The 27901-nt window shown below is 36.8% G+C and overlaps 3 protein-coding genes across 4 annotated transcripts; all 3 read left to right on the forward strand.

Annotated features, from left to right (window-relative positions):
• LOC109717366 (chromatin modification-related protein eaf-1-like) lies at window positions 416–9696 on the forward strand. The gene is made up of 3 exons (XM_020243115.1): window positions 416–690; window positions 3218–3493; window positions 8309–9696. The coding sequence occupies exons 1-3, from the start codon at window positions 550–552 to the stop codon at window positions 9395–9397; spliced, it is 1506 nt and encodes a 501-aa protein (XP_020098704.1). The 5' UTR covers window positions 416–549; the 3' UTR covers window positions 9398–9696.
• LOC109717792 (cytochrome P450 71A1-like) lies at window positions 10820–17038 on the forward strand. 2 transcript variants are annotated; one of them, XM_020243713.1, is made up of 4 exons: window positions 10820–10970; window positions 12616–13037; window positions 14081–14593; window positions 16346–17038. In XM_020243713.1, the coding sequence occupies exons 1-4, from the start codon at window positions 10958–10960 to the stop codon at window positions 16955–16957; spliced, it is 1560 nt and encodes a 519-aa protein (XP_020099302.1). In that variant the 5' UTR covers window positions 10820–10957; the 3' UTR covers window positions 16958–17038. The 2 variants fall into 2 exon arrangements, with proteins under 2 accessions (XP_020099302.1, XP_020099303.1); XM_020243714.1 differs by lacking the exon at window positions 10820–10970 and having other exon boundaries at window positions 12588–13037.
• On the forward strand, window positions 21036–27852 carry LOC109717329 (cytochrome P450 71A1-like). The gene is made up of 3 exons (XM_020243058.1): window positions 21036–21552; window positions 25782–26297; window positions 26866–27852. Exons 1-3 carry the CDS (start codon window positions 21118–21120, stop codon window positions 27391–27393), a joined length of 1479 nt encoding a protein of 492 aa, XP_020098647.1. The 5' UTR covers window positions 21036–21117; the 3' UTR covers window positions 27394–27852.

The raw sequence follows: 27901 nt of genomic DNA on the forward strand, positions 1-27901 counted from the left end.
AAAATAAAGTTGTGCTCATGTTTAAATTTATTTGACCAAAATTACTTAGTTTTTATTTAAATTTGAAAGTTTAGGCGGTCACAATCCAAAAAGTTAAAAAGTTAATTTAATTTCTTATTTCTAAAGAGTTAACAACTACTGTTGCACCGAGTTTATTTGCTTTTTTGGGGATTAAAAGAAAACTTTTTTAGAAGTACTAGGACTATTAATGTTGGAATTAATTAAAAGTACGAGAACCAGAATAAAACGTGGCTGAGTTCAGGGACTAATGGTTCAATTTACCAAGGAAAATAGTTTGTGGGAATTTCTGAACGTGCTATAGTTGAGGGGCTACACAGACATTTTGTTCGTTTTTATTTTATAATAATAATATAATAATATAATAATATAATAATAATAATGTATGATGTCCAGCATCCGAAGTAACTTTCGGTCTCCTCCTCATCTTCTTCCTCCGGCCAACGAGAAAGTGAAAAAGGGGGAAAAAAAAGAAAAGAAGCGAAAAGGAGAGATCAAAACCCTAACCCTAGTTCTCCGATCGATTTCGCCATGGCGTCGAGTGGATCCTCAGGGCGAGCCCCATCGGGCTCCCGATCCTTCGACTTCGGCTCCGACGACGTGCTCGGCGCCTACGACGACTACGCGAGCAACGATCCCTCCAACGGGAAGCGATTGGATCCCTCGGGAAAGGTATCGCCTCCTCTCTCTCCTCTTCGATCCTTTTGATTCGTTTGTTTACTGAGTTTACTGCCGGTTTAAATTCGATCCTTTGTGCCAGGTTGGGGTTTAGATCGCTTGAGATGATTGTTCTGATCTCAGATTAGGGATTTGGTCGGTTTTTTGATGAATTTGGGATTCGTCATGTCCGTACTAGTCGTAATTGGATTTTTTTTTCAGAATTAGCAATAATGATCTCATTTAATGCATAGTACATCTAGGATTCATTGTATCTTTAGCGGAAAAAGAAAATTTACGATGGGGAAATTGTGATTTGGAAAAGATTTTTGCACTTTTGGCGCTCTGGGAATGATATTTCAGTATTAGAGTGTCATTAGTCTTCAACATGCTTTAAGGCTCTGTATTCAGTTTTACTGATTTCCGTTTGAACGTATTGCATGCCATGGTCAGCTATCGTTCTTTGAGATACTTTTGGTACCACACTATTATTTAATTTGGTGTTTCATCTACCATTCGGTGAAGGAACCATTTATGACCTAAAGTGTTTATATTAGCTTCCTTTTGCGTAAGTATATATATATATATATATATATATATATATATATATATGTCGCAAATCTTTAACATTTTCATTTAGGAAATGGATATTGTTAGATTATACTACAAAGTTGAGAATTCAATTTATGGGAAGACATGAAATACCTCCATGAAAATCGGTAAAAAATCATTTATTTCCTCATTCTTTAAGCCTCAATCACTCCCTTAGATTTCCCAGAGGATTACTCGAATTAATTGCAAAAGTACCTTTTTACCTCTTTGTGATCTAACTCCAAATTGCTTTTTAGCCATCAACACCGAATCCTCCAGTAGAATAGCCGGACCCCACCAGAAACTCTCTCCTCTTCTATTTTTGTGCCTTTGCTTTCTTTGGTTCACATTTTGGGTGCAAATGAGTAACAATTAGAGAGATGAAGAGAGAAAGAAGAAATGAAGGGTGTAAATGTTTTATATTCTTAATGGAATATTGACAAAAGGGACAAAAGGGACCTAAAAAAAGTGATTATTGTTCAATATTCAAGCAGCTATTTTTTTGTTTTCTTAAAAACTCAAAGGTGCAGTGCTATTCAACCAATTTGTTTGGAAATACGATGCATTTAAGCCTTTTTTGGGTGGCTAGAAAATGTTTTGACTTCTTACCAGGAAATACCTTTGTTTCTAGGCTAAAATTAGGCAAACCTCATGCAGTGTGAGTTTCAAGTTTAAATTTAGACAATCCCTTTGTCTCGGTTCCTCATATTGCTTGCCCATCCAGGCACTTTATGATAAGATGCTTCCAAATCAATTGGACAGTGGATACATAAAACAATAGAACTTAACACATTATGCAAATTGTAATGCCATGCTCTGAGTTGAGGTTTTCTTTTTTCCTTCCTTTGAGGTTCAGAGAATATGTCCAAGTTCAGCCAGAACTATATATATATCTGCAAACCCTTGCTTGGTAAACCAAACAAAAGCCCGAGTTTCATTTATGCCTGATAATCTTACCAAACCATGACATATCCTTCTTGTTGTTTTTAACAAATGGATTTTCACAATTAACTAAATCGTTACTTCTTAAATCTTTTAAGAAACTTTTAAAAACTATTTAAATGTTATGTTTATGCTTGCAGGACCTTTTATGCATATAAATGGCAGAATGTGCATGCTCCTGCCTGTTTTGTGGGCCAATGTACCCCTTTTTTTCAATAATATGCTGCGGGTGCATGCATATTTTGTTCTCTAGGTTTTATAGATATGCATTTTACACTCTAGTTTGTGTACTTGCTCTATCTTGTGTGTATACTGTTTATGTTGTCACTTGTCAGACAGTTTGCACTATATGGGATTAAAATATATTTGGCTTTTTTGCTTTAACTATGAATTAGATGCATAAGAAAAATCCCCAAATCTTAGATTATTTTTACATCTGAAAGATTATTTTTACGTCTGAAAGACCTTTTTCTATGGGCTGCTGTGGGTAACATGAGCACAATTTGCAATGGATAAGGTAGACTATCTACTAACTAGCCTTGTGACTTTTATGCAAGTTTGTGGCAAGGTTTACAGTTGATTGCAAAAACTTTACCAACTTCTATGGTATCTTCTTATCTGTGAGTTTCGCTTGAGCATATTGTTAAGAAAAGAACAATACTTGGATGATCTTGATGATACGAGATGTTGCTCTAAATAGGCTCGAAGCCAGGGCAGTGGTGGCATTGATCTGATAATGGACTGCATAAGAACTGAATTTTCAAACTGTGCCTGTCCTTGAACATTAAAACAAGGCTTGGCCAAAGCCAGTTCAAACTTGTCTTGCTTAATTTGATTACAGCTGCAATCTCTCTCCCATATTTTTCTTTCTTTTCTAATTTTTTTTATTTTTTATATTTATTTTAATTTATGTTAATTATCTTGAATTAAATCATGCACTAAACAAGTGGTTAATCTCACATATGCTTGAGTATATGTTTAGCTCAGCCTTGTTTCAATTCTTCTGCAGGATCTCCATGATAGCAGAATGGGGAGACCATTGGTAAATATATACGAACATGAAAATTACTCCAAGGAGGAGATAATATCTGCTGTTGAGAAGTGCATGAAGAAGTATGCTGATAATCTGCTCCGATCTCTTGAGGGAATTGGAGGGCGCCTGTCGCAGCTGGAGATTCACTGCTATAAGCTTGAGAGATCAATAGGTGAACTTCGAAATGATTTTAGTAGGGATCAGAGTGAAACAGATCTGAAGTACAAGTCTCTAGAGAAGCATCTTCAAGAAGTAAGTTTATTCCTGATTTAATAGTAACATAGTTATCATTCTTTTGAATGCTAGAGGATCCTTGTTAAAAAAAATTTTCCTGCATGACAAAAGAAATGTGCATTTTGTTACTTTTCTTTGTTTCTTGTGAACTTCTTGAATTCTTTTGAATTTAAAATGGGCCTATGAAACATCTCTATCAGAAGATTAACCTTTTAGGATAATTTACTTGTTCTTTTATTCAGATAAAGACATCAGGATTGTCAGTAAGAAGCATTCCCAGTGTTATGATGATGGAAAACATTGTATTAGTTAAGAGTTAAAGATATTCGTTAATGCAAAAACTAATTTCTGCCGATATTTAGTGCATATATTTTCTCACATTGTAACCCTATCTTTTATGTGTTATTTGGTCAAGAATTTGTTCTATTTGTCATGTTAGAGTTCTTCATGCGATTTGGAAAAAATAAATGAATAAATAAATAAATAAAAGAACGTTTAGACTGTATGCTATTGTATGAAAAAGTAAAAGGTTAAATGTTTGAAGCATGTGCACTTTACGAGTATGAAACAAATCAGATTCTATGTAAGTTCTCCTCTGGGGTAGCTGATGTATTTAGTTTTGAAGTGTGCCGGTATTTGACAAGGTATCCGTTGGCATGTTGGATGTTCATTCTCCTTCTGGTCAATAGCTGTGAAGGATATCTTGTTATTTTTGTATATTTCTCTTACGCTGTGCTTGCTTTGGAGATACATTCTGCATGCTGGCTTATTTTATCATTCAACTCTAGATTATGACTTGATGAAGTTTTGAAAGGATAATATTTGTGAGGAATCCTAGCTAATAAGAATTCTATTTAATTAAAACTGGTGGTCCGGAGCTGTTTATATATGACATTCCCCACAAAATGGATTTTAAGGGCTGATCCATAGGATTTACTTCAGTGAAAAACAATAAATAGCGTCCCTTATCTTGGTTGCAAGACATCTCTTTTCTTCTATCCTTCTTCCAACTTCTTTAATTATCTTCGAAATTACATCTTGTCTCTTTATTTTTCTTCCATTATGCTGGAAATTGTAACTTTCAGCAGAATTTCCTACAGTGAAACTACAATCTGCAAACTTTCTTCATTCATTTTGGCAGTGCTATATTAATGCAGAAAATGTACTTTCTGCTATTCAATATCCTTTTAGACCCGCTTCACATGATGACATTGTGATATAATATGTACAGCAAGGACCGATAGAAAAAGTGATTCAAAGTGTAAATGGCTTTGGAGTAGGCCCTTTCTGTGTAAGAAAATAGTCTGTTTTTCAGATGATATGCAAAGTTTGTAGATTAAATCAGTTTGCCAGTCTTTTTCTCGATTTTTGGTTTCATCTGATTTCTTGTTTTGGGTCCTTTCAGCACTATTGGCTTATTGGCAATTCACTATACTAACAGCGAGCTAAACCTATTTGTTTGAATAAGAATTAACAATGTCAAGTTTTCATTCTTTAGGGAGAGAATAGGGTACTATCCTATCACATGTCTATTTTTTAGTTTTTTCCATGTGCTATCAGTTTAGTTAGGTTTGGACTCTTGCTGATACGGTTGTATCATTTACACATGAATTCTAGTAGTCTTCTATGAAGCTCTGTTCTTTCGTGCAGATTTCTATGCAGAAAATAGACTTATTTTATATGATTATACAGTGCATTTGTCAACTCAACATCACTCTATTTCTTAATGTCTTTGATATCTTTCCTCTACTGAATATATTTTAGTGGTAGATCATGGTAAATACAATCTTGAATGTCCCCTTCTCTATCTTGATCGTCTCCTCCTTTTAACTTCAAGTGATGTTTTGTATGCCATGAAATAATCGTGTAGTTACTTATCACTGTTTTCGAATAACATCTTGTTTGCAATTGTTGATCCTGATTTGGATAAAGAATTAAAGATCAGCAGACATATTACAGCGTGCATAGGAATCCCTGCACATTTTGGTCGTTATGCAGATAACCTTTGCTCTGTTTGCTCTGGTAGTACATTTACATCATGGTGGGTTTGCATATCTTATCAAGTGAAAAACATTGCTAGTATTATTGGTTGGCTGTAGCATTTAAAGGAGCTAATGGAGAACCAGCAAATTTCACTCGGATTATATTATTGAAAATATATATATCGAGATCAATAACTCTGATCTTAAATTGGAGAACCCGATGTTCTATTTTAGGAGATCTTTCGACTTTGACCGTTTATTGTATACTCACTTGCTGGACTATATATTTTAAAAAATTGCAAAATTCAGTTTCTAGGTATTTCAAATGTGTTAGATCATGTTTAAGCATATAGATCATCGATTTAGACGCTTTATCATCGAAACAACTTCTGAGTACGAAAGCTTTCCGTACTTTAGCATTACTCTCTCTCTCCGGTCTCTTCTGCTCTGCTCTCTCTCTCTGGTAATATATAGTATATATATATATATAAGCGTGAGATATGTTTAAAATGCACGAAACATTCGTGGCGTATTATAAGTTTTTAGCCTTTGGATCGACTCTTTTGGTCATTGTTGTGATTATTTGTAGGGCCCACCATTGTGCATGATTCAGTGGCTGCTAGGGTTTATCAATGGCCAAAATGAGGCTATAGCACCAATACCTTGGTGCTTCTAAGAGCACTCCAGCTGGACTATATATTTGTATTTATACATGTGTGTGTGTGTGTGTGTGTGTTTGTGTGTGTGTAGGCTAGAGCTACTATCCTCTTATGAGTATAAGCCTCTTTGTACTCATGAGTTTTCGGCCATTGGATGAAGATATGTGCGGTTAGAATGATAGTGATCCCCGGTTAGGATGATGGTGGTCTCTTAGGGTTGAGTTAGTTGGTTGAATAGTATAATCTAATGTGTGGAAATAATCAAATGAGTAGATCTAACGGCCAAAAACTTACAAGTACAAAGAGGCTTGTACTCATAAAAGTATAGTAGCTGGTCTCTCTCTCTCTCTCTCTCTCTCTCTATATATATATATATATATATATATAATTCACAGGGATTGAACACTTGATTGCAGCCGATACAAGCTGAAGATAGTACGATAACTATGTTATGACTCTGGGCTTTTAGTATATTGTTTTTCTGCTAATCATTTTGTACAAGTATAAATGCATTGAACTATTAAAAGCTTTTCGCTTTGTTGTTGTAAAATAATCATATTCTGTGTGCTTGTGTAACTAAAAGAACTTCCAGCTATGTCTTTCATTGAAGGTTTCCTTCCTTGGTATGCTTGTAAAGGCCAATAGCCTTATTAGTTCCAGTATCAAGATTTATAGGCCTACAAGCCAAAAATTATACTTAGACGAAAATTATGAGCTTGATCTAGTTCTTTAGAAATTACTAATTTATGTTCTGTAAAGAAGTTTGTGTCATCTTTACTGACTAAACTTTTCTTTCCCTCATTTAGATTTTTAAGGGATGTGAATTAACATCTCTTGATTCTATACCTTTGGATACCAGGTTCACAGGTCCATCCAGATCCTGAGGGACAAGCAAGAAATTGCTGAAACCCAGAAGGAACTAGCCAAACTCCAACTCGCACACAAGGAATCTGCTCAAAAGACTGAAGAGGCCATTGCACCACCATCAGCATCTGAGCCGAAGAAGCAGCATGACGACAAGCCAGAAGCATCAAACCAACATCTAGCCCTCGTGCTATCTCGCCAGGCAACTGTACCCCACTCACTCCCACCGAGAGCTTCCGATCCAATCCAACCCTACAAGGAACCGACTTTACAGCAGACCATACCCGCTCATTTGGGCCCGCAACAGGATCGTTATATTCTCAACCAAGCGAGTGCTTACTACCCGCAGAGCCAACCGATGCAACCTGAGCTACAATACATTCAAACCAGGCCGCCACAAACTCAAGATATTCCGGTCCCACTGCCACCTCAGCAGCCTTCCCAAGTAATTAGTCAGGCTCAAACACAGACTTTCCCTCAATATCACCAGCAGCAATGGCCTCAGCCGCCCTCTCAGCAATTTCCCCCGCAGGTGATGCAGCCTCAACAACCTAACCCTAATCAGTTACCCCCACAGGTGGTACAGCAGCACCAATCTGCACCACAGACTNACAACTTTAAATTTTAAATTTTATATATAAATTTTAAATTTTAAATTTTAAATCTAATTTATATATATCTAATTTTATTTATAAATCTATATTTATTTACTATATATAATTTTTATATTTAATTTTTTAATGCTTAAAATTTTAAATTAGATTTAAAAATTAAAATATTAAAAATATTATTTAAAATATGTTAAAAATTACGTAAATTTTCCGCCGCGAAGCGCGGGCCTACACTAGTATATATAATTCACAGGGATTGAAAACTTGATTGCAGCCGATACAAGCTGAAGATAGTACGATAACTATGTTATGACTCTGGGCTTTTAGTATATTGTTTTTCTGCTAATCATTTTGTACAAGTATAAATGCATTGAACTATTAAAAGCTTTTCGCTTTGTTGTTGTAAAATAATCATATTCTGTGTGCTTGTGTAACTAAAAGAACTTCCAGCTATGTCTTTCATTGAAGGTTTCCTTCCGTGGTATGCTTGTAAAGGCCAATAGCCTTATTAGTTCCAGTATCAAGATTTATAGGCCTACAAGCCAAAAACTATACTTAGACGAAAATTATGAGCTTGATCTAGTTCTTTAGAAATTACTAATTTATGTTCTGTAAAGAAGTTTGTGTCATCTTTACTGACTAAACTTTTCTTTCCCTCATTTAGATTTTTAAGGGATGTGAATTAACATCTCTTGATTCTATACCTTTGGATACCAGGTTCACAGGTCCATCCAGATCCTGAGGGACAAGCAAGAAATTGCTGAAACCCAGAAGGAACTAGCCAAACTCCAACTCGCACACAAGGAATCTGCTCAAAAGACTGAAGAGGCCATTGCACCACCATCAGCATCTGAGCCAAAGAAGCAGCATGACGACAAGCCAGAAGCATCAAACCAACATCTAGCCCTCGTGCTATCTCGCCAGGCAACTGTACCCCACTCACTCCCACCGAGAGCTTCCGATCCAATCCAACCCTACAAGGAACCGACTTTACAGCAGACCATACCCGCTCATTTGGGCCCGCAACAGGATCGTTATATTCTCAACCAAGCGAGTGCTTACTACCCGCAGAGCCAACCGATGCAACCTGAGCTACAATACATTCAAACCAGGCCGCCACAAACTCAAGATATTCCGGTCCCACTGCCACCTCAGCAGCCTTCCCAAGTAATTAGTCAGGCTCAAACACAGACTTTCCCTCAATATCACCAGCAGCAATGGCCTCAGCCGCCCTCTCAGCAATTTCCCCCGCAGGTGATGCAGCCTCAACAACCTAACCCTAATCAGTTACCCCCACAGGTGGTACAGCAGCACCAATCTGCACCACAGACTCAAATCAGACCTCAAACTCCGCCATCCTATCCACCTTACCAGACTCACCAACCGGCAAACCCTAATCCAGAGACTTTCTCTGGAAGTATGGCTATGCCTGTTTCGTACGCCGCAATCCCACAGCAACGGCCACAGCCCCCTCCATCGAGCCAGGGCTCCTTTGGACCACCTATGAGCAAAACTGGTTACATGGGTCCCGCACCTTACACACCTCAGGTGAGTGCACAAGGTTTTAACTCTGCATATAGTTATTCCGCGAACAATGTTCCAGCTGTGCAGACTCAGCAGTTAATGCGAAACCACCCATACGGAGAGTTTATTGAGAAAGCTGTGGTTATGGGGTATTCAAGAGAGCAGGTGGCGAGCGTGGTGCAGAGGATGGCAGACAGTGGGCAGCCGATAGACTTCAATGCCGTGCTCGATAGGCTCAATGGAGGAGGTGGTGCAGCCTCCCAGCGAGTCTGGTCGGGTTAATACAGGGCTTCGTGGTGATTTTGTTCCCTTATGAAGTTCAAGCTCTCATTTATCCATGCTTTTTTTATCAGCTGATGAATGTTTTCGAATAATTAAGTGGGTTTGTGGTTGTAAGTAATTTACTTTGTTTATAGAACTGAAGGTCCTCACTATGCGATCACATGAACTTTTGTTTTCTGGTAAGTTCATGATGAATGTGACTCTATGAGGTATAATTGTATTCTGCATCCCGTTTGCCTGCTATTTTATTTCAGTGGATGCTTGTATTATCGAGCAGTGATGTTGACAAAGTTATATTACTACTATTGGCGGAGAGAGATATATAGGCTTTGTTGGAGGTCAGAGTACGTTATTCAATGGTAACTTATTTCGTATAAAAATTTTCTTGTCTGATTAAGAGTTAGTTTGATTTTTTACTTTTTAAAAAGTTTTAGTATATATGATTTGGTAGGATAATATAGTTTATCTTAGAAGTGATTTATTGTACCGTAAAAATGATTTGAAGGTCCAGGTTTACTAGGCAAATCAAGAGGATATAGGATATATCAAATAAGATGTTTTTGTGTCTAATAAGGCTATAGTGAAATTTACTTACTGTTTAGTGATTGAACCAGTATGGGACGGCGCCTTGCAACGTGTAAACAATATTTTAGTCAATTAAAATATATAATTATTAAATTAAATTTTATTATAAATACTAGTGAAGGATCCGTGAGTTGCGGCAGGACTATTCCGTAAAAGCAAATAAATAGATAAAATAAAATAAAAAATAATGAAAAAAAGTCAAGAAATTAAAAAAAAATTATGATTTATTATTTTTACAGTTTTGTCTCTATTCTTCTTTTATCTATCTTATAATTTTATTTTTAATTTTTCTTTGTTTTGTTGTTTAATTTCTTTCCTTATGTTTTATATATTTTTAATAATTTATTTATTCAGCTTAATTAAAATTTATATTTAATACAAATAATCTAAACTATTTAAAAATTATTTACATATTTTAAATTTTTTAAAATAAATAAAAAATTAGATTGAATTTAAAAAACTTATAAATTTTCTTCTTTCATATAAAAGAGAACAAAATTTAAGAGAAGAGAGTAAAAAAAAAAAGAAATCCCCCTCCTCTCTCCCCCGGCTGGGCCCCACCCACGCGCGCCACGCCGCGCCCCGCACGCCCCACTCCTGCCCGCGCCCGTCCCCGCCTGCACTTCTGCCTCCGCCCTCACTGCCACCTGTATAGTAATTCGCTGTCACCTGTATAACAACTGAGGATTCATATATTTATATATCACTGCCACGTGTATAGCAATCGGAAATTCATATATTTATATATATGGATATAAATATGATTAATGTTAAATTTTGATATTTATATTAACATTCTATCAAGTCCAGTGTCAACATTCGATATGGCTCTCGCCCTACGGTTATTGTTGCTGCACATATAATATCTCCTCTTCCACAATTTGTATCCACAAATCACAAGTGATAGTGTATATTAATCTCCCCTCCTTCGCCTGCAACTGCGTACACAAGCAAAAGCCGTAGACGAAAGTAATCATGCCTCCACTAACTCAGCTCTTNCGCACCCACGCCCGCCCGAGCCCGCTCGCGCCGCTAGCTCGCACCCGCGCCCGCGCCGTCCGCTCACGACCGCCCTCGCGCCCCTCTCGCCCGCCGACAAGTGTTGTGCCAGGAATTCTTCGGTTCTCAATTCATAAGTTTATAAATTTCAATTTAAAGTTTTTTTATTTGAATATTAACCCTGTATTGAATGGTGGATTTATAGGAGTCCAACAAGGTTGAATGAGGAGCTTCTCTTTTTTTTCCGTACGTATTTTTTCCCTATGTATCAAGGGTCGGTGCTTGCTGCAAATACACTATAATCAGATATATGATAAATGTTAAAAAGAGTGAAGTGATATTCATTTTTTTTATTTGGTTTGCTATAAATTAACTTGATGATAACAAAATCAATTATATATAAAAAAATTAAAAATTAATAAAAAAATACACGTGTAATTTTTTTTTTCAAACTTTTGTATGGTAATGTAAATATTTTCAGTCAAACAAATGGAAAAATGAAAAAACTTCGGCTCTGAAGTCATTAACTTTTCATGAAATAAATAATAGTAAAAAATATCGTGAATTTTAGTTTAATAAAAGAATTAAAGATATCAAAAGTAATATTTATCTAAACTGTAGTTCAACTGCATGCTATTTTGAAAATAATTTACAAACGAGGGGTGAAGCTAGTTTCATGTATTTCTTAGACCGGTTTCACGCGTAATCTTCTGGACCGGGTTTACCTCTTTTTAAACGAGGTTTCCGAGGAGGACCAAGCTGTTTTTAACTTTTCTTTATGTACTTCTAGACCGGTTCCACGGGCCATTCCCTCGACTGGGCTTAGCTTCTTTTTCGTGTCGAGTTTAATTTGATTGGCTCAGTCTATTGGACCTGGTCTAGGAATAGTTTGCTCTTTTGAGTAAAATATAAAAATTTAGAAAAAAACACAGTGACAAAATAAAGAATACGCTAAACTACAGAAGAGCAAAATGCAACTTTTTTGAACCACGGATGCCAATGTGAAAATAAGCTAAACTGCAAGAGAATAAAGTAATTTTTTTTGAATTAGGGAATTAAAAAGTGAAAATCAGCTAAACATAGTGGGCAATTTTAAGTTAACTCTTTTTAAATTAATGAGCAATGCTTAAGAATTGTAATCTGACCGCCCCTTTCATTCAAGAGCCTTTTTGTTTCCTGTACTCATCATATTATTTTTTATTTTACAATCCAAAAGGGATTAGCAGATATTACAACCCTTTTGGGCTTTGGGTAGTGTGGGCTTAGCGCGCATTTCTCTAAATTAACAGGGTGCCACAGGATTTTCTCTAATAGTGATAATAAATTTTTTTTTTCCTTTGATTTTTATAGTAGTTTTTCTTTTTAAAGATTTTTATTCTTTTTAATAGCACTTTATAGATCTTGAACAATTGTTAGTATATTTAATTATGGAGAAAAATGAATGGACAAAGATTGTTTACCTAACGCTTTTGAATAATTAGTTACCTAACGCTTTTGAACAATTATATTAGCATCCTATCGAGCCCACAGTTAGTGTCCACAAATCACAAGCGGTAGTGTAGATTAATATCCCCTCATTCACCTACAACTCCACAAGCTAAAGCCGCAAACGTAAATAATCATGCCTCCACTAGCTCAGCTCTTCCAGTTACTGCTCCACCAAAACTCAATGCACGTCGCCTCCTTTTTCCTCTCAATCTTAATCATCTCCTTCTCCGTTTTCTGGTGGAATCGTAAAAAAGCCGCTGCAGCAGCTTCAGAGAAGAATTTTAAACAGATTCCGTCGCCGCCGAGGCTTCCGCTCATCGGCAACCTGCACCAGCTGGGCGCGCTCCCGCACCGCTCCCTCCGCGCGCTCGCCGCGAAGCACGGGCCTGTCATGCTCCTCCACCTGGGCCGCGTCCCTGCCGTCGTCATCTCCTCGGCCCCCGCGGCCCAGCAGGCCATGAAAACCAACGACCTCGCCTTCGCCAGCCGCCCCGAGGCCCGCATACCAAACGCTCTCTTGTACGGTGGCGATGTCGCCTTCTCACCCTACGGCGAGTACTGGAGACAGGTGAAATAACCGTTATTTTATAAAAATTTAAATTATTTTTAAAATAATAATATATAAAATTTATCCTAACTATAAATTATTTTGGCACATAATTTTTTATTTTATTTGATTTAAACAATGTAACCGTTCCTTAGATAAAAAATATATGTAAACTAATTGTTTACTCTAATAAATAAAGAGTTACGTAAAATATATTAATTAAATTTGTAAATATAAACCCCGAATTCAAATGAAGTTAAAAAGTCGCTAATTAGCTTAAAGTAAATAAATTAAAAGGTCGGACAATAAAATTAAAATTTTTTAAGATTAGATTGTCTGATCATTCAACAATAGTGTGAATTTCGCGCTAAAATAAGTTTTAATACTGTTAGAATTTACTAAGGTCTTTTTTTGCATAAAAAAATGACCCAGTTTGCGTTTTTACAAAATCAGACCATTTTTTTCTTTTTTTTTAATTAACGAGAATAAAAATATTATACTTTTTAAATATATATTGCACTATTTAATAAATGCAATAAAAACATATATTTGATTATATATTATACTATTTTATAATATATTATATTATTTTTATCATTTATTACACTAACTGAGAAAGAATAAAATTTTTTTAAAAAAAAAAGAAGAAGAAGAGAGACATTGACTTCTCCTTTCTCTTTCTTCTCCTTCCTCTCCTCCGTCCTCCAACTCCGGCGCCCTGCCGCCTGCTATCTCGAACTGCACCGCTACCCACGCCCTTATCTCTGCGATCCATGCCTCACTCGAGCCCTCGCCGTAGCCATCGCCATTGGCCACAGCAAAGATGCAGGCAAGGTAAGAGGAGGAGTGCAACGACGACGACGTGCAGATGGTGGAGGAGGGAAACGAGAAAAAAAGAAAAAAGAAAAAAAAGATAAGAGAGATCAGAGAATAGAGATAATTTTGTTAGTTTCTCAAAAATCCGATCTTAATTAATATGCAAAATCAATAAATGCAGCCCGATTTATTCTTTTCAACTTTGAGCTGTCCGATAACTGCATGTGTTTTCATATTTCCAACTGCAGGTGCGGCGCATCTGCGTCCTGCACCTGCTCAGCCTCAAGCGCGTGCAGTCCTTCCGCTACGTCAGACAAGAAGAGGCCGCGCTGCTGGTCGACAAGATCCGCGCCGCTGCTGCCGTCGCCGCCTCCTCCGGAGCAGTCGACGTCAGCCTGCTCGTCGTCAATCTCACAAACGACGTCATCTGCCGGGTGGCGTTCGGTCGCAAGTACTCCGCCGAGGGCGGCGGCGCCGCGAAGATCCAAGCGACGTTAGCGGAGTTGACGGCGCTGCTGGGGACGGTGGAGATCGGAGAGTTCGTTCCCTGGTTAGGATGGATCGATCGGCTGAGAGGGTTGGATCGGAGGGTGAGGGATAACTCGAGAGAATGGGATGCGATGCTGGAGCGAGTGCTGGAGGATCACTGCAGTGGGAACGAGGAAGGTGATGACCTCGTCGACGTGTTGCTATCTATAAACGACAAGGATGAGAACCTTGGCATTGCTCTTACTCGGAGTAATATGAAAGCTCTTCTATTGGTAAGCAAATTAACTTCATTTGGTTAATTAATTTGGCCTCTCAAATGGTAATTAAAATGATAATATAATTAGTTGCGTAAAATACCTGCTTTTCTCTAAACATTGAATTAGCCAGGTAGCTATGTTTTTAATATTAGGGATAATTGCCTAGGTACCTTTAAAACTTCTCAAATATTTATTTATTTCTATTTGTTTTCAAATATACCTTTATATATTTTTTTCTTATTCAAAAATATCGTTACTGTATCATCTCAGGTTAAACATGATATTGTGGCTAAAAAATAGCAAAAATATCTTGGTGATAATAAAATATTTCTTTTGCACTTAAATTAAAGACAAATAAGAAAAATTGGTAACGATAGAAATATATATTTAAAATCACTACAACAGAATTAGGTTATAGGGATACATGTTTGGGACACTTTTGAGTAAGTGTCCTATTTATCCTAAAACTTAAAAAAAATATCTACTAATGCCTAAATATAAAGCCCGATACAACCAAAAATAAAAGATTACTCTACTCAACCCACCACACCCAGTCCATTTGGCCCAATTACAAACAGAAAAGAAAAAAAAAAAGAAAAATTAATTACCATATTTTTTTCTCTCTTCACTCAATCCACTGAAATTCTAAACGAAGAGTCTTTCCTGTTGTCCTCCTCCGCCACCGCAGCCAACGAGATAGAGTTTCGGCGGTTGCTAAATGCTTAAATAAGTGTTGATAAATTAGCAGCACTCTTTTAGATTATAGCAACACTCTTTAACTGTCACTATATACCTAGCGACCCCACATATAGCAACACTTTTTAAAAGTGTCGGTAATTTTAGCGAGCAGCACTTTTTTGACATGTACCTACATTTAAAAGTGTCGCTATAGACCGTTTTTGTTGTAGTGAATGGTAAAATGGGAATTTTATAGAAATAAGGATTATTCCCATGGGATTGCGTGCGGTGAAAAAGTACGATGGGAAAATATTCTAATTGTTTTCGTACATAATATTACGTTTCGTATATTGTGATGGGTCGGTTATGATATATTTTCTGCGGTCCCATAAAAGAACGCAGAAGTATATTTCTATATATTTTTATTTTTTTCCTGCTTCAGATAGACCTCAATACCAAACTAAACCTAACATAATTTAACTGTAGAAATATATTTGAAAGACTTTGAAATTTTGAAAGAATATTTTTAATATTAGCCATTTAAGAGAGTTAAATAAAAAAGTTAGAAACTTTTTATGAAGCACTTACCCCTTAATATTTTATATTTATATTTAATATTCTTTGTAATTTTAAACTTGGATTCTTCTGCTTTGATATTATATAAAATTATTTCTTTTCTCTAATAATTTTTTTTCTTTCCATAAAGAAAATAGGAGAGAAAAGAAAAGTAAAAAAAATAAAATAAAAATTTTCTCTCATGTTCTTTGGATTAAGAGAAAAGAAGAGGAAAATTTTTCTATCAATCCTTTTTGAGAGAGAATAGAAATATGCCGTGATTGAAGGTAATATTTTGTCAATTTCTCTTTATTTTTCGTATTTTCACTTATCGACTTTCGTTCCAAATAACACAAAATAATTTTCTGTTTTATTTTTCTTTTCTAGTCTCCTTTCGCTCCATTCAAATAGAGTGAGCTTAAATTTTCAGTTCAAAATCAATATTTTTAAATATCTAATATTCTACTAGTTGTGCTTTTATTGTACTTTCTGATAGTTGAATCTCAAGCATTTTTTTTGTCTTTATGCTTGTAGGACATGTTTGCAGCTGGCACAGAAACCACATTCACAACAATAGATTGGGTAATGGCGGAGCTGATCAAGCACCCAAAAGTAATGGAAAGAGCACAGGAGGAGATAAGACGAGTAGTCGGATCGAGTCCGAAGGTCGAAGAGGAGCTCTTAGAAGGAATGTACTATCTCAAGAATGTGATCAAGGAGACCCTGAGGCTACACGCTCCAGCACCGTTACTTGTGCCGCGAGAGACGATTGAAGATACTCAACTAGAGGGCTTCAACATTCCCGCCAAGACAAGGGTTATAATCAACGCTTGGGCTATCGGAAGGGACCCTAAGTTGTGGGAGAGGGCGGAGGAGTTTTGGCCCGAGAGGTTTACGAACAGCCCTATTGATTTCAGAGGACAGTACTTCGAATTCATACCGTTTGGTTCGGGAAGGAGAGGTTGTCCGGGGATCAATTTCGCTGTATCCGTCGTCGAGTTAGTTCTTGCGAATTTGTTGTACCATTTCGACTGGGAGTTGCCTCATGGTATGAAAACGGAGTTATTGGACATGAGTGAGTCGAGCGGATTGACAGTGCATAGGAAGCAAAATCTTATTCTTGTGCCAAAACTACGAAAATTTTAAGTTGTTTTAATGTGTAGCTAAACTCATCCCCTTCGATATTTTCAAAGAAAAAAAAAAAATCGTAAGGCACTTTTAAGCTAACTTGTTTGTACTATAAAATAACAGTAGTAATCGTCATGGGAGAAGCGTTAGATTGATGCTTCTTCACTGATGGTTTGGACTAACATTCTATAGTATTGAATCAAGAGGGGAGCTACTAAGCATTTCCAGAGTCCGGACTTCCCAAATTCCCTCAATATTTAAGGGGCTGTTTATGACCATCACATTTCCATATTAGGCCTTGATCGGTTCGTGCGTAAAACGAGAGATGCAAAAATAGAAGAAGTGAATCCTTTTTGGAATTTTTGCGAGAGAGAGAAAAATGAATGAACAGATTGTTTTTAAGATGGGCTTTTTTTGCAAATGGCCTTCTAAAAAAATTGTATTTTAAAATTAGTCCCAACAAATTTATAATTATAAAAATGACCATACTCCTGCCACGCAGGCGCTACGCAAGCGCCACGTAGGCGGGCTGGAGGTTGGTTGGCAAGTTGAATGAGATGAATCATTCATCGTGTTCAAACACGGTGAATGATTCACCGTGTTTCATGTTTATATTCCTTTTCTTCTCTTTTAGGGATATCAACAGGTCAGGTTTGGATCGGGTTTTCAAAAATCTGAAACCGAATCCGAAAATCAAATTAAAACCTGAACCCGAATCCGAACTTGGCGGATTTTAAAAATCCATATCCATATCCATATATTAAAGTTATATGGGTATGGATTTTTAAAATTCGTTGGGTTCGGATTCGTATTCGGATTTTAATTTGATTTTCGGATTCGAGTTCGGGTTTTTAAAAACCCGCTCCAAACCCGACCCGTTGACATCTCTAAAAGAAGAAAAGGAATATAAATATAAAACACGGTGAGTCATTCATCGTGTTCAACTTGCCATCCAAGCTGGGCCCACGGGGCGCTTGCGTGGTACCTGCGTGGCAGGAGAAGGACCATTTTTGCAAATTAAAATTTGATGGGACTATTTTTTTAAAAAAAAATTGTCGGGGGCTAAATGCAAAAAATACCCTTTTAAGATTGATTGTTTATCTATTAACTTACACTTTTGAATTAGGGAAGATTGCTTGTATATTTCTAAAAAAATTTCTGAGTTTTTTTATTTACCCATTTTAAAAAAATAATATAAAAATTAATTTTTAAACATTCCAAATTATTTTAAATATACTAGATTTAAATTCTACTATTAGTGAAATATTAGGAATATTCGTTATCTTTGTAAAATTATTATTTTGTCCTTTTTAATATTTTTTTCTACCATTATCAATTTTTCTTTTTTATCTTTAAATTATGGGCAAAAAAATATTTTAAATTTTTGCCTTTTCAAATATAACCTTTTACCGTCATCAATTTTTCTTATTTGTTCTTAAGTTACAGATAAAAAATATATTTTTTGATTTATTTTTAACACATGTAGAAATTTAATCCGGATTTAACTCCAGATAATTCAACTGGTATTAACAATGGGTTATTTTAGCACATGTACAATTATACATTTGTAAGCTGTTGTCTTATTTCGTGTTGCACCTTCACTGAGGAGTTTCTTAATAAGTTCTTATTGGGATAGCTTGGTTTTAAATATCTATTCCAATTTAAAGTTCTTTCATTGGAATATCAACACTGTATTGAATAGTGGATTTAGAGGAGCCCAACAAGGTTGAATGAGGAGCTTCTCATTTTAAATTTTTTCCGTTATGATAAGTGTGAGAAAGAGTGAAGTGATATTCATCGTTTTTATTTAATTGGTTCGCTGTAAATTAAGTTTATTGATAACAAAATTAATCTCATACCAAAAAAATTAAAAATTAATAAAAATACACGTGTAATTTTGTTTTCAAACTTTTGTATGTTAATGTAAATAATATTTTTTGGTCAAGCAAATAGAAAAATGAAAAACCTTTAGCTCTAAAGCCATTAACTTTTCATGAAATAAATAATAGTATTGATGCCAAAATTAAAACTAACATGCCGACCTAACCCACGTACGTATGAGTCAATAAGAACACGTGATACATCAGGAGTCGGCAATAAGATGCCCGAAGGTTTTAGACGGGAATGGTTGAGAAGTGGGGCATAAGAAGTGAGCGTAACTTTCACGGTAGGGCGTAACTTTCATGAGTAGTGGGCATAACTTTTACGATCATGGTTATAACTATTCCCCCCACCACTTTCAACCAACCAATAATGTGGGTTGATATTACTATAAATAGTAATTTCGAAATCTGCAATAAGGGTCTTTCTCTCCCCTGAACGAGAAGACCACCGCATTTTCATATTTTTTCTTTTCTGCATTTACTGCTTTCCTATGAGTAGTTTTTAAGATAGATTTTTAGAGTCTGTATGCCCCACGGGCACACTCTGTTATAAACTATATTTTCAGAGTCTGTATGTCCTTTGGGTACACTCTGTTTTATTAATATATAAAGGTATTCGGCTCTTTCAGCCGACTACACTTTGTATTTTCATCCATTCGGCTCTTCAGCCGACCCTAGTTTCTGTGCATTCTATACATTCGGCTCATCCAGCCGAACCGATTCTATAGAAGAGATTTCGAATCCGGCTGATCCGATCCCTCATCAGCCGAATCGTTTGAACAATCGAAGGGCGCAAACTTCGAGGGTCATTATCCGAAGCCGTTTTTACCCCGACATGCTCCCTGAGGAGGACCTTTGACCACGTCGAGGGTCGGAAAAAATTCGGCTACCAACAAATAGTAAAAAATATCGTGAATTTTAGCTTAATAAAAGTATTAAAGATATCAAAAATAATATTTATCTAAACTGTAGTTCAACTGCATGCTAATTTGAAAATAATTTAAAAACAAGGGGTAAAGCTGGGTTCATGTATTTCTTAGACCGGTTTCACGTGTAATCTCCTGGACCGGGTTTAGCTCTTTTTAAACGAGGTTTCCGAGGAGGACAAAGCTGTTCTTAACTTTTTCTTATGTGCTTCTAGACCGGTTCCACGCGCCATTCCCTCGACTAGGCTTAGCTTCTTTTCGTATCAAGTTTAATTTGATTGGCTCAGTCTATTGGACCTGGTCTAGGAATAGTTTGCTCTTTTGAGTAAAATATCAAGCATCGTATAGTAGCGTACTAGTTACGGAACCCGCGCGTTGGACGCTTGATTACGTTTGAATACGACTATTTTTTTATTTAAATATTTCAAATTGCCCACGTATATGGTTTCCCTCATTTTTATTTTATCATTTTATTATAAAAATTTTACTTTATATTTTGTAATTTAAATACTGTTTTATGAAAATAATTTTGTATGAAATAGGATCGTAAAGTAAAAAAAAAAAAAAAAAAAAAAAAAAGAGTGGCAAAATAAAGAATACGTTAAACTACAGAAGAGAAAAATGTAATTTTTTTGAACCACAGATGCTAATGTGAAAATAAGCTAAATTGAAAGGGAATAAAGTAAAATTTTTTGAATCAGGGATTAAAAAGTGAAAATCAGCCAAACATCGATGGGACAATTTGAAGTTTATTTTTTTAAAATTAATGAGCAATGCTAAGGCTGCGACTCATTTTGAATTGTAATATGTGACCGCCCCTTTCATTCAAGATCCTTTTTCTTTTTTTTTTCTCTACTCATCATATTATTTTTTATTTTAAAATTCAAAAGGGATTAGCAGATATTACAACCCTTTTGGGCTATGGGTAGTCGACTTAGCATTAATTTCTCTAAATTAACAGGGTCCCACAGGATCTCCTTAATATTGATAATAATATTTTTTTTTTTTCCTTTGATTTTTATAATAGTTTTTCTTTCTAAAGAGTTTTATTCTTTTTTAATAGCACTTCATAGATCTTGAACAAGTGTTAGTATGTTTAGTTATAGAGAAAAATGAATGGACAAAGATCGATTGTTTACCTATCGCTTTTGAATTCAATAAGTATATGTTGATATTTATGTTAGCATCCTATCGAAGCTCCGTGTCAAAATTCGATCTGACTCTCACCCGTATAGGCTGTTATCGTTGCCCCACAAATAATATCTCCTCTTCCACAGTTTGTGTCCACAAATCACAAGTGGTAGTGTAGATTAATATCCCCTCATTCACCTTACAACTCCACAAGCTAAAGCCACAAACGGAAATAATCATGCCTCCACTAACTCAGCTCTTCCAGTTACTGCTCCACCAAAACTCAATGCACGTCGCCTCCTTTTTCCTCTCAATCTTAATCATCACCTTCTCCGTTTTCTCGTGGAATCGTAAAAAAGCCGCTGCGGCAGCTTCAGAGAAGAATTTTAAACAGATTCCGTCGCCGCTGAGGCTTCCGCTCATCGGCAACCTGCACCAGCTGGGCAAGCTCCCACACCGCTCCCTCCGCGCGCTCGCTGGGAAGCACGGGCCCGTCATGCTCCTCCGCCTGGGCCGCGTTCCCACCGTCGTCGTCTCCTCGGCCCCGGCGGCCCAGCAGGTCATGAAGGCCAAAGACCTCACCTTCGCCAGCCGCCCCCCGGCCCGCATATCAAACGCTCTCTTGTACAGCAGCGACATCGCCGTCTCACCCTACGGCGAGTACTGGAGGAAGGTGATACCGTTGTTCTATGAAAGTTTGAATTATTTTTAAAGTAATAATATATAAAATTTATCGGAACTATAAATCATTTTGGTACACAACTTTTTATTAATTTTATTTGATTTAAATAATATAATGGTTCTTTAGATGAAAAAATATTTGTAAGCTAATTATTTGCTTTAATAAATAAATAGTTTTATAAATAAATAGTCACGTAAATTATATAAAATATATTAACTAAATCTGTAAATATAAATGCCGAATTCAAATGAAATAAATTAAAAGATTGGACAGTAAAATCAAAATTTTAAGATTAAATTTTCGGATCATTCACCAAAGGTGCGAATATTCGCTCTAAAATAATTTTACTACTATTAGAATTTACTAAGGCCTTTTTTATATAAAAAATTTGCTGATTTTGCGTTTTTATAAAATTTGCCGATTTTTTCAATTTTGGAGAGTTGGGTCGGAATTTTAGAAATCTGACCAAATTGTCCCTCTCTTCTAACTCCTTCCTCTTTCTGGTCTATCTTTCTTCTTGGTCGTAATGCCATCTTCCCCGATGCCGTCGACAATTCTTTCCTCTGCTTCCTCATTCTCTACAGCAATCCACCTCTTTCTCTCGGACCTCTTCCTTCCTTTTCTTCTATTTTCTTTTTATTAATTAAAAGGAATAAAAATATTATATTTTTTAAATATATATTACACTTTTTGATAAATGCAATGGACCGTCTATTTAATTATATGTTGTACTATTTTATAGTATATTATATATATTTACGATTTGTTATATTAATTAATCAATGTATATTTTATTCTCTCTAACGAAAAAAGAATAAAAAATGAAACAAGAAGAAAAAAGATATTGACGTCTCTTTTCGCTTCCTTCTCCTCCTTCCTCTCCCTCTCTCCTCCACCTTCGATACCCTGCCGCCGCTATCGCCAACTGCACTGTCACGCTCCGAATTGCACGTTTTTCCGGGCATGCCAACAGACCCGCCGTATACATAGGAATTACCCCTATATACGAAGCGATAGCTATACCTATAAACAAAACTAAGCTACAATCTCAAGTATAGAGCTGCTAAGCAAAACTAATATATATAAAACAACATGACCAAGCACATACAAAAGCTACGAACCAGCACCTAACATCTCGCTCCAGCGAGTAACTAAACAAAGAGTATGTACATGTACAACACTCATAACTACCTCTGAAGGGGTACTCCGCTAGCATGGCGACTGAGACTGGTAGGGATTTAGCTCGCAACTCCCTTACCACGATCAGTATCAACAACAGCAGCAACCGCAGACGAAAGCTCTGTAAAAGGGGCCAACAACTGGGTGTGAGAATTACTGCAAAAAGAAGTAGATCTCAGTGGGTATTGCTACCGATCTCAACGGCTCACCCACTAAGTCTACAGAAAATATGCTCAATGATAGTAAAGAAAGCTGGAAAAACTCTACAGCTATATGCCACTATACTATCGCTAACCAACACTAGCTATCTGTATATATATATATGCAAGATGCAATTTCTGACCCAATCTCACTGAGGACTGTGAACACACCCGTCCTGCCTGTCGAAGCTACACCAACCACCACCACACTAGGTTGTTGGTGGAGAGCAAGTCCAACCAGGACACTACAACAATAACGCAAAAGCATTAAGCCCGACTCCGGAGTGACACTCGTGGGCACTGCCCAACCGAGTATGCAAGCGTATCTCTGCCGAGCTCAATCAGGCTCTCACAGATTATAATCAAAACAAATGGGTCTAACTGGTTTACAACCAAAACTCACGTGCCCTTGGCATAATCTGATACAAATACAGAAATCTGGGTCCACTGTCAACCGCGACGGCACCCAACAGTCCAAAACAGTCTACACATTACTATAAAATAAGTTCGGCATCCCAGCACGAGCGTAAACTTATCCTACACTAATTTGAGTATCCATCGCATACTAACAGCGATGATACAATAGAACCACAGCTCCTAAAGCTAAATATGATAATTTTTAGAAATGATAGTGTAGGTTCTAAATGTTTTCTCCTAAGTCAATTCCAAGTCCAACATGTAAAATTAAACTACTAACTTAACTCCAAATTCAGATATAAACACTAATCCATGAATTCGAGTACTAGCAAGAAAAATAGACGGATGATACATGTCGACAAATACTAAAAGTTAGAATATATTCCCACGATTTCGGTAAACTTCAACCCACCTTAAAATGCTTATCCAACAACGGCTATCCAGCTAGAGTACCGATACCAGCCCGATGCTGTACCGGTACTTAGCATCAATTATCACAACCCGAGAGCAGTAGTTCGAAAATTACACTGGGGTACCGGTACTCCCCTGTGTGGTATCGGTACTCAATACTGAAAACCCTCACTTTGCATATTTCAATGTCAAAATTTTGTTCTCGCGTCGTGCTGAGTCCATTTTGCGTCCACTTCGTGCCAAAACGATTCGGATTTGTCCCGACACTCTTCAGATATGTCGACAAATCTCAGATGCTGAAATCTCACGGCAACTAAACACCTGTGTTACTACATGCACTGCCACCAACGCCCAAATCTCTACAATCCATGCGTTGACCGAGTCGTCACCGCCGCCATCAGCAATAGCAGAGATGTAGGCGAGGTAGGAGGAGAGCAACAACGACGAGCAGGTGGTGGAGGGAGAGGAGGAAAAAAAAAAAAAGAAAAGAAAGAAGAGAGAGATAGAGAGAGGAATATGGATATTTTTGTTTATTTTTTAAAAATTCGGCCCAAAATCAAAACATGCAGTAGCCCTATTTTGCAAAAATGCAAAATTAGTGAAATTTTTGTGCAAAAAGCCATACACTTAAATAAACTGGATATTTTATAAAATTATTAAAATAATTATTTTATAAAACTACTTTTTATCATCATCGAAATTAAAAGTGCAAAATATACGAGACTTCATAAATTAAATTATATTAGGTTCCGTGTTTGGTGACGGAGAGAATGTATAATTATGTATAATCAGAAAGCATAATAAAAAAAATTATTTCCTTTCTTTTTATTAAAGATAGTATGCTATGTATAAATAATAATTTACTTACGATGTAACTTTTACGATCTTACAAAAAAACAGAAAATTATATTTTACTCCCAATATTGGAGAGGCTTAGAGACTATCCAAATATTTTACTCTAATCAAGCAATCTTTAATATATACTTTCTATGCAACACATCTTCTCTAGCTTAGTGTCACGGACAAAATGTTTCCTGTTGACTTCTCCTTGACAGTGGCCCAAATCTGCTAGCGAAACGGGTTGAAAATGGGTTGAATCGGGTTGTCAAAGAGACCCAAACCCAATCCGCTATGGAGAGATGAAGGGTTTTGTAACCTCTCCCATTAATGATGAAAACTCAAGGGTTATGAAACTCTCATGAGTTATGGGGTGATTTTTGAGCTTATGACTCATTATGAGGGTGAGTTAATGTGTCTCATAATGAGAGAGTTAGCGTGTGTCTAGGTTCATTGTATTTAGAAGCTTATAAGTAGTGGGGTTTTGTTAAGGCCAAAACATACAAGAGGAAGTGTGTATGTGAGTTGTAATTCTCATTTTCTAAGTAGTGTAGTACTTAGTTTTTTGAGAGAATCTCTGCTTCTTTCTCTTTGTCATTCTATTTGTATATTTAGTCGTAGGACGCGAAGATTCGGACTAGCAACAGGGACGAAGGCTTGCCCATTTTCGAGTAGGAAGGCGGGCGCCGCACGGACTTTGCGAACAGAACCGTTAAGGCCGTGACAGTAGGCTCCTGAGTTTTCAATTAGGGTCCTTTTTGTTCAACGAAAACCGTGAAAAATAAAATTCGATGGAAAAAATTTTTATATATTGTCGTGTTTAGTTTGTAAGAAAAATAAAATAGTTTTCATCAACAGTCATTTGATTGAAGGAAAAAAAAAATCACATTATTTTAGCTCAGTAGAAAAAAAAAATAAATGAAAAAAATTTTATGCAGCTTAAGTTTTCGCTTTCCATCGAGAAACAGCGAAAAATCAAAACTTTAATTTTTTTTCTCAATCTATTTTATGTTGAACCAAATAATCAAAAAAGACATTTGTCATGTAGAAAATAATATTTCAATTTGTTTTACGCAGAATCAAGTGTCCCCTTAGGTTAAAGACATGAGATTGAATTACTTCTTTTCAACTTTGAGCTATAGATAACTGCATGTGTTTTCATATTTCCAACTGCAGGTGCCGCGCATCTGCGTCCTGCACCTGCTCAGCCTCAAGCGCGTGCAGTCCTTCCGCTACGTCAGAGAAGAAGAGGCCGCGCTGCTGGTCGACAAGATCCGCGCCACTGTCGCTGCCGCCGCCACCACCTCCAGCACAGTCGACGTCAGCCAGCTCGTCGTCAATCTCACAAACGACGTCACCTGCCGGGTGGCGTTCGGTCGCAAGTACTCGGCGGAGGGCGGCGGCGCCGCGAAGATCCAAGCGACGTTAGCGGAGTTCGCGGCGCTGCTGGGGACGGTGGAGATCGGAGAGTTCGTTCCCTGGTTAGGATGGATCGATCGGCTGAGAGGATTGGATCGGAGGGTGAGGAATAACTCGAGAGAATTGGATGCGATGCTGGAGCGAGTGTTGGAGGATCACTGCAGTGGGAACGAGGAAGGTGATGATCTCGTCGACGTGTTGCTGTCTATAAACGACAAGGATGAGAACGTTGGGATTGCTCTTACTCGGAGTAATATAAAAGCTCTTCTATTGGTAAGCAAATTAACTTCATTTGGTTAATTTCGCCTTTCAAATGATAATTAAAATGCTAATATTGCGTAGAATATCTGCTTTTCTCTAAACACTGAATTAGCCAGAGAGCTATGCTTTTAATATTAGGGATAATTGCCTAGGTACCTTTAAAACTTCTCAAATATTTATTTATTTCTATTTGTTTTCAAATATACCTTTATATATTTTTTCGTTATTCAAAAATATCATTGATGTTAGTGCCAATAAGTCACCTCGGATTAAACATGAGTACCATAGTTAAAAAAAACAGTGAAATTTTTTTTGATGATGGTAGAAGAATATATTCTGTACATTTTTCTTTATTTTTCTCATTTTTACTGGTCAAGTTTCGATCCAAATAACACAAAATAATTTTCTGTTTAATTTTCTTTTCTAGTCTCCTTTAGCTCCGTTCAAATGGAGCGTAAAAGTATAAAGTTTTAGTGTAATTAAAATCAATATTTTTAAACATCTAATGTTCAACTAGTTGTGCTTTTGTTGTACTTTCTGATAGTTGAATCTCAAGCATTTCTTGTCTCTATGCTTGCAGGACATGTTTGCAGCCGGCACAGACACCTCATTCACAACAATAGATTGGATAATGGCGGAGCTGATCAAGCACCCAAAAATAATGGAAAGAGCGCAGGAGGAGGTAAGACGGGTAGTCGGATCGAGTCCGAATGTCGAAGAGGAGCTCTTAGAAGGAATGTACTATCTCAAGGATGTGGTCAAGGAGACGCTAAGGCTACACGCTCCAATACCGTTACTTGTGCCACGAGAGACGATTGAAGATACTCAACTGGAGGGTTTCGACATTCCTGCCAAAACAAGGGTTATAATCAATGCTTGGGCTATCGGAAGGGATCCTAAGTTGTGGGAGAGAGCTGAGGAGTTTTGGCCCGAGAGGTTTACTAACAGCCCTATCGATTTCAGAGGACAGTACTTTGAATTCATACCGTTTGGTTCGGGAAGGAGAGGTTGTCCCGGGATCAATTTTGCTATGTCCGTCATCGAGCTAGTTCTTGCGAATTTGTTGTACCATTTCGACTGGGAGTTGCCTCATGGTATGAAAAGGTAGTTATTGGACATGAGTGAGTCGAGCGGATTGACAGCGCATAGGAAGCAAAATCTTATTCTTGTGCCAAAACTACGAAAATTTTAAGTTGTTTTAACGTGTAGCTAAACTCATCCCCTTCGATATTTTCAAAAAAAATTCTTAAGGCACTTTTAAGCTAACTTGTTTGTACTGTGAAATAACAATAGTAATCGTCATCAGAGAAGCATTAGATTGATGCTTCTTCACTGATGGTTTGGACTAACATTCTATAGTATTGATTCAAGAGAGGAGCTCCTAAGCATTTCCAGAGCCCGGACTTCCCGAATTTCCTCAATATTTAAGGGGCTGTTTATGACCATCATATTTCCATATTAGGCCTTGATCGGTTCGTGTGTAAAATGAGAGATGCAAAAATAGAAGAAGTGAATCCTCTTTGGGATTTTTGTGAGAGAGAAATATGAATGGACAGGTTGTTTTTAAGATTGATTGTTTACCTATTAAATTACACTTTTGAATTAGGTAGGATTAT

This window comes from Ananas comosus, linkage group 11 (genome assembly GCF_001540865.1).
Source record: "Ananas comosus cultivar F153 linkage group 11, ASM154086v1, whole genome shotgun sequence".
NCBI lineage: Eukaryota > Viridiplantae > Streptophyta > Magnoliopsida > Poales > Bromeliaceae > Ananas > Ananas comosus.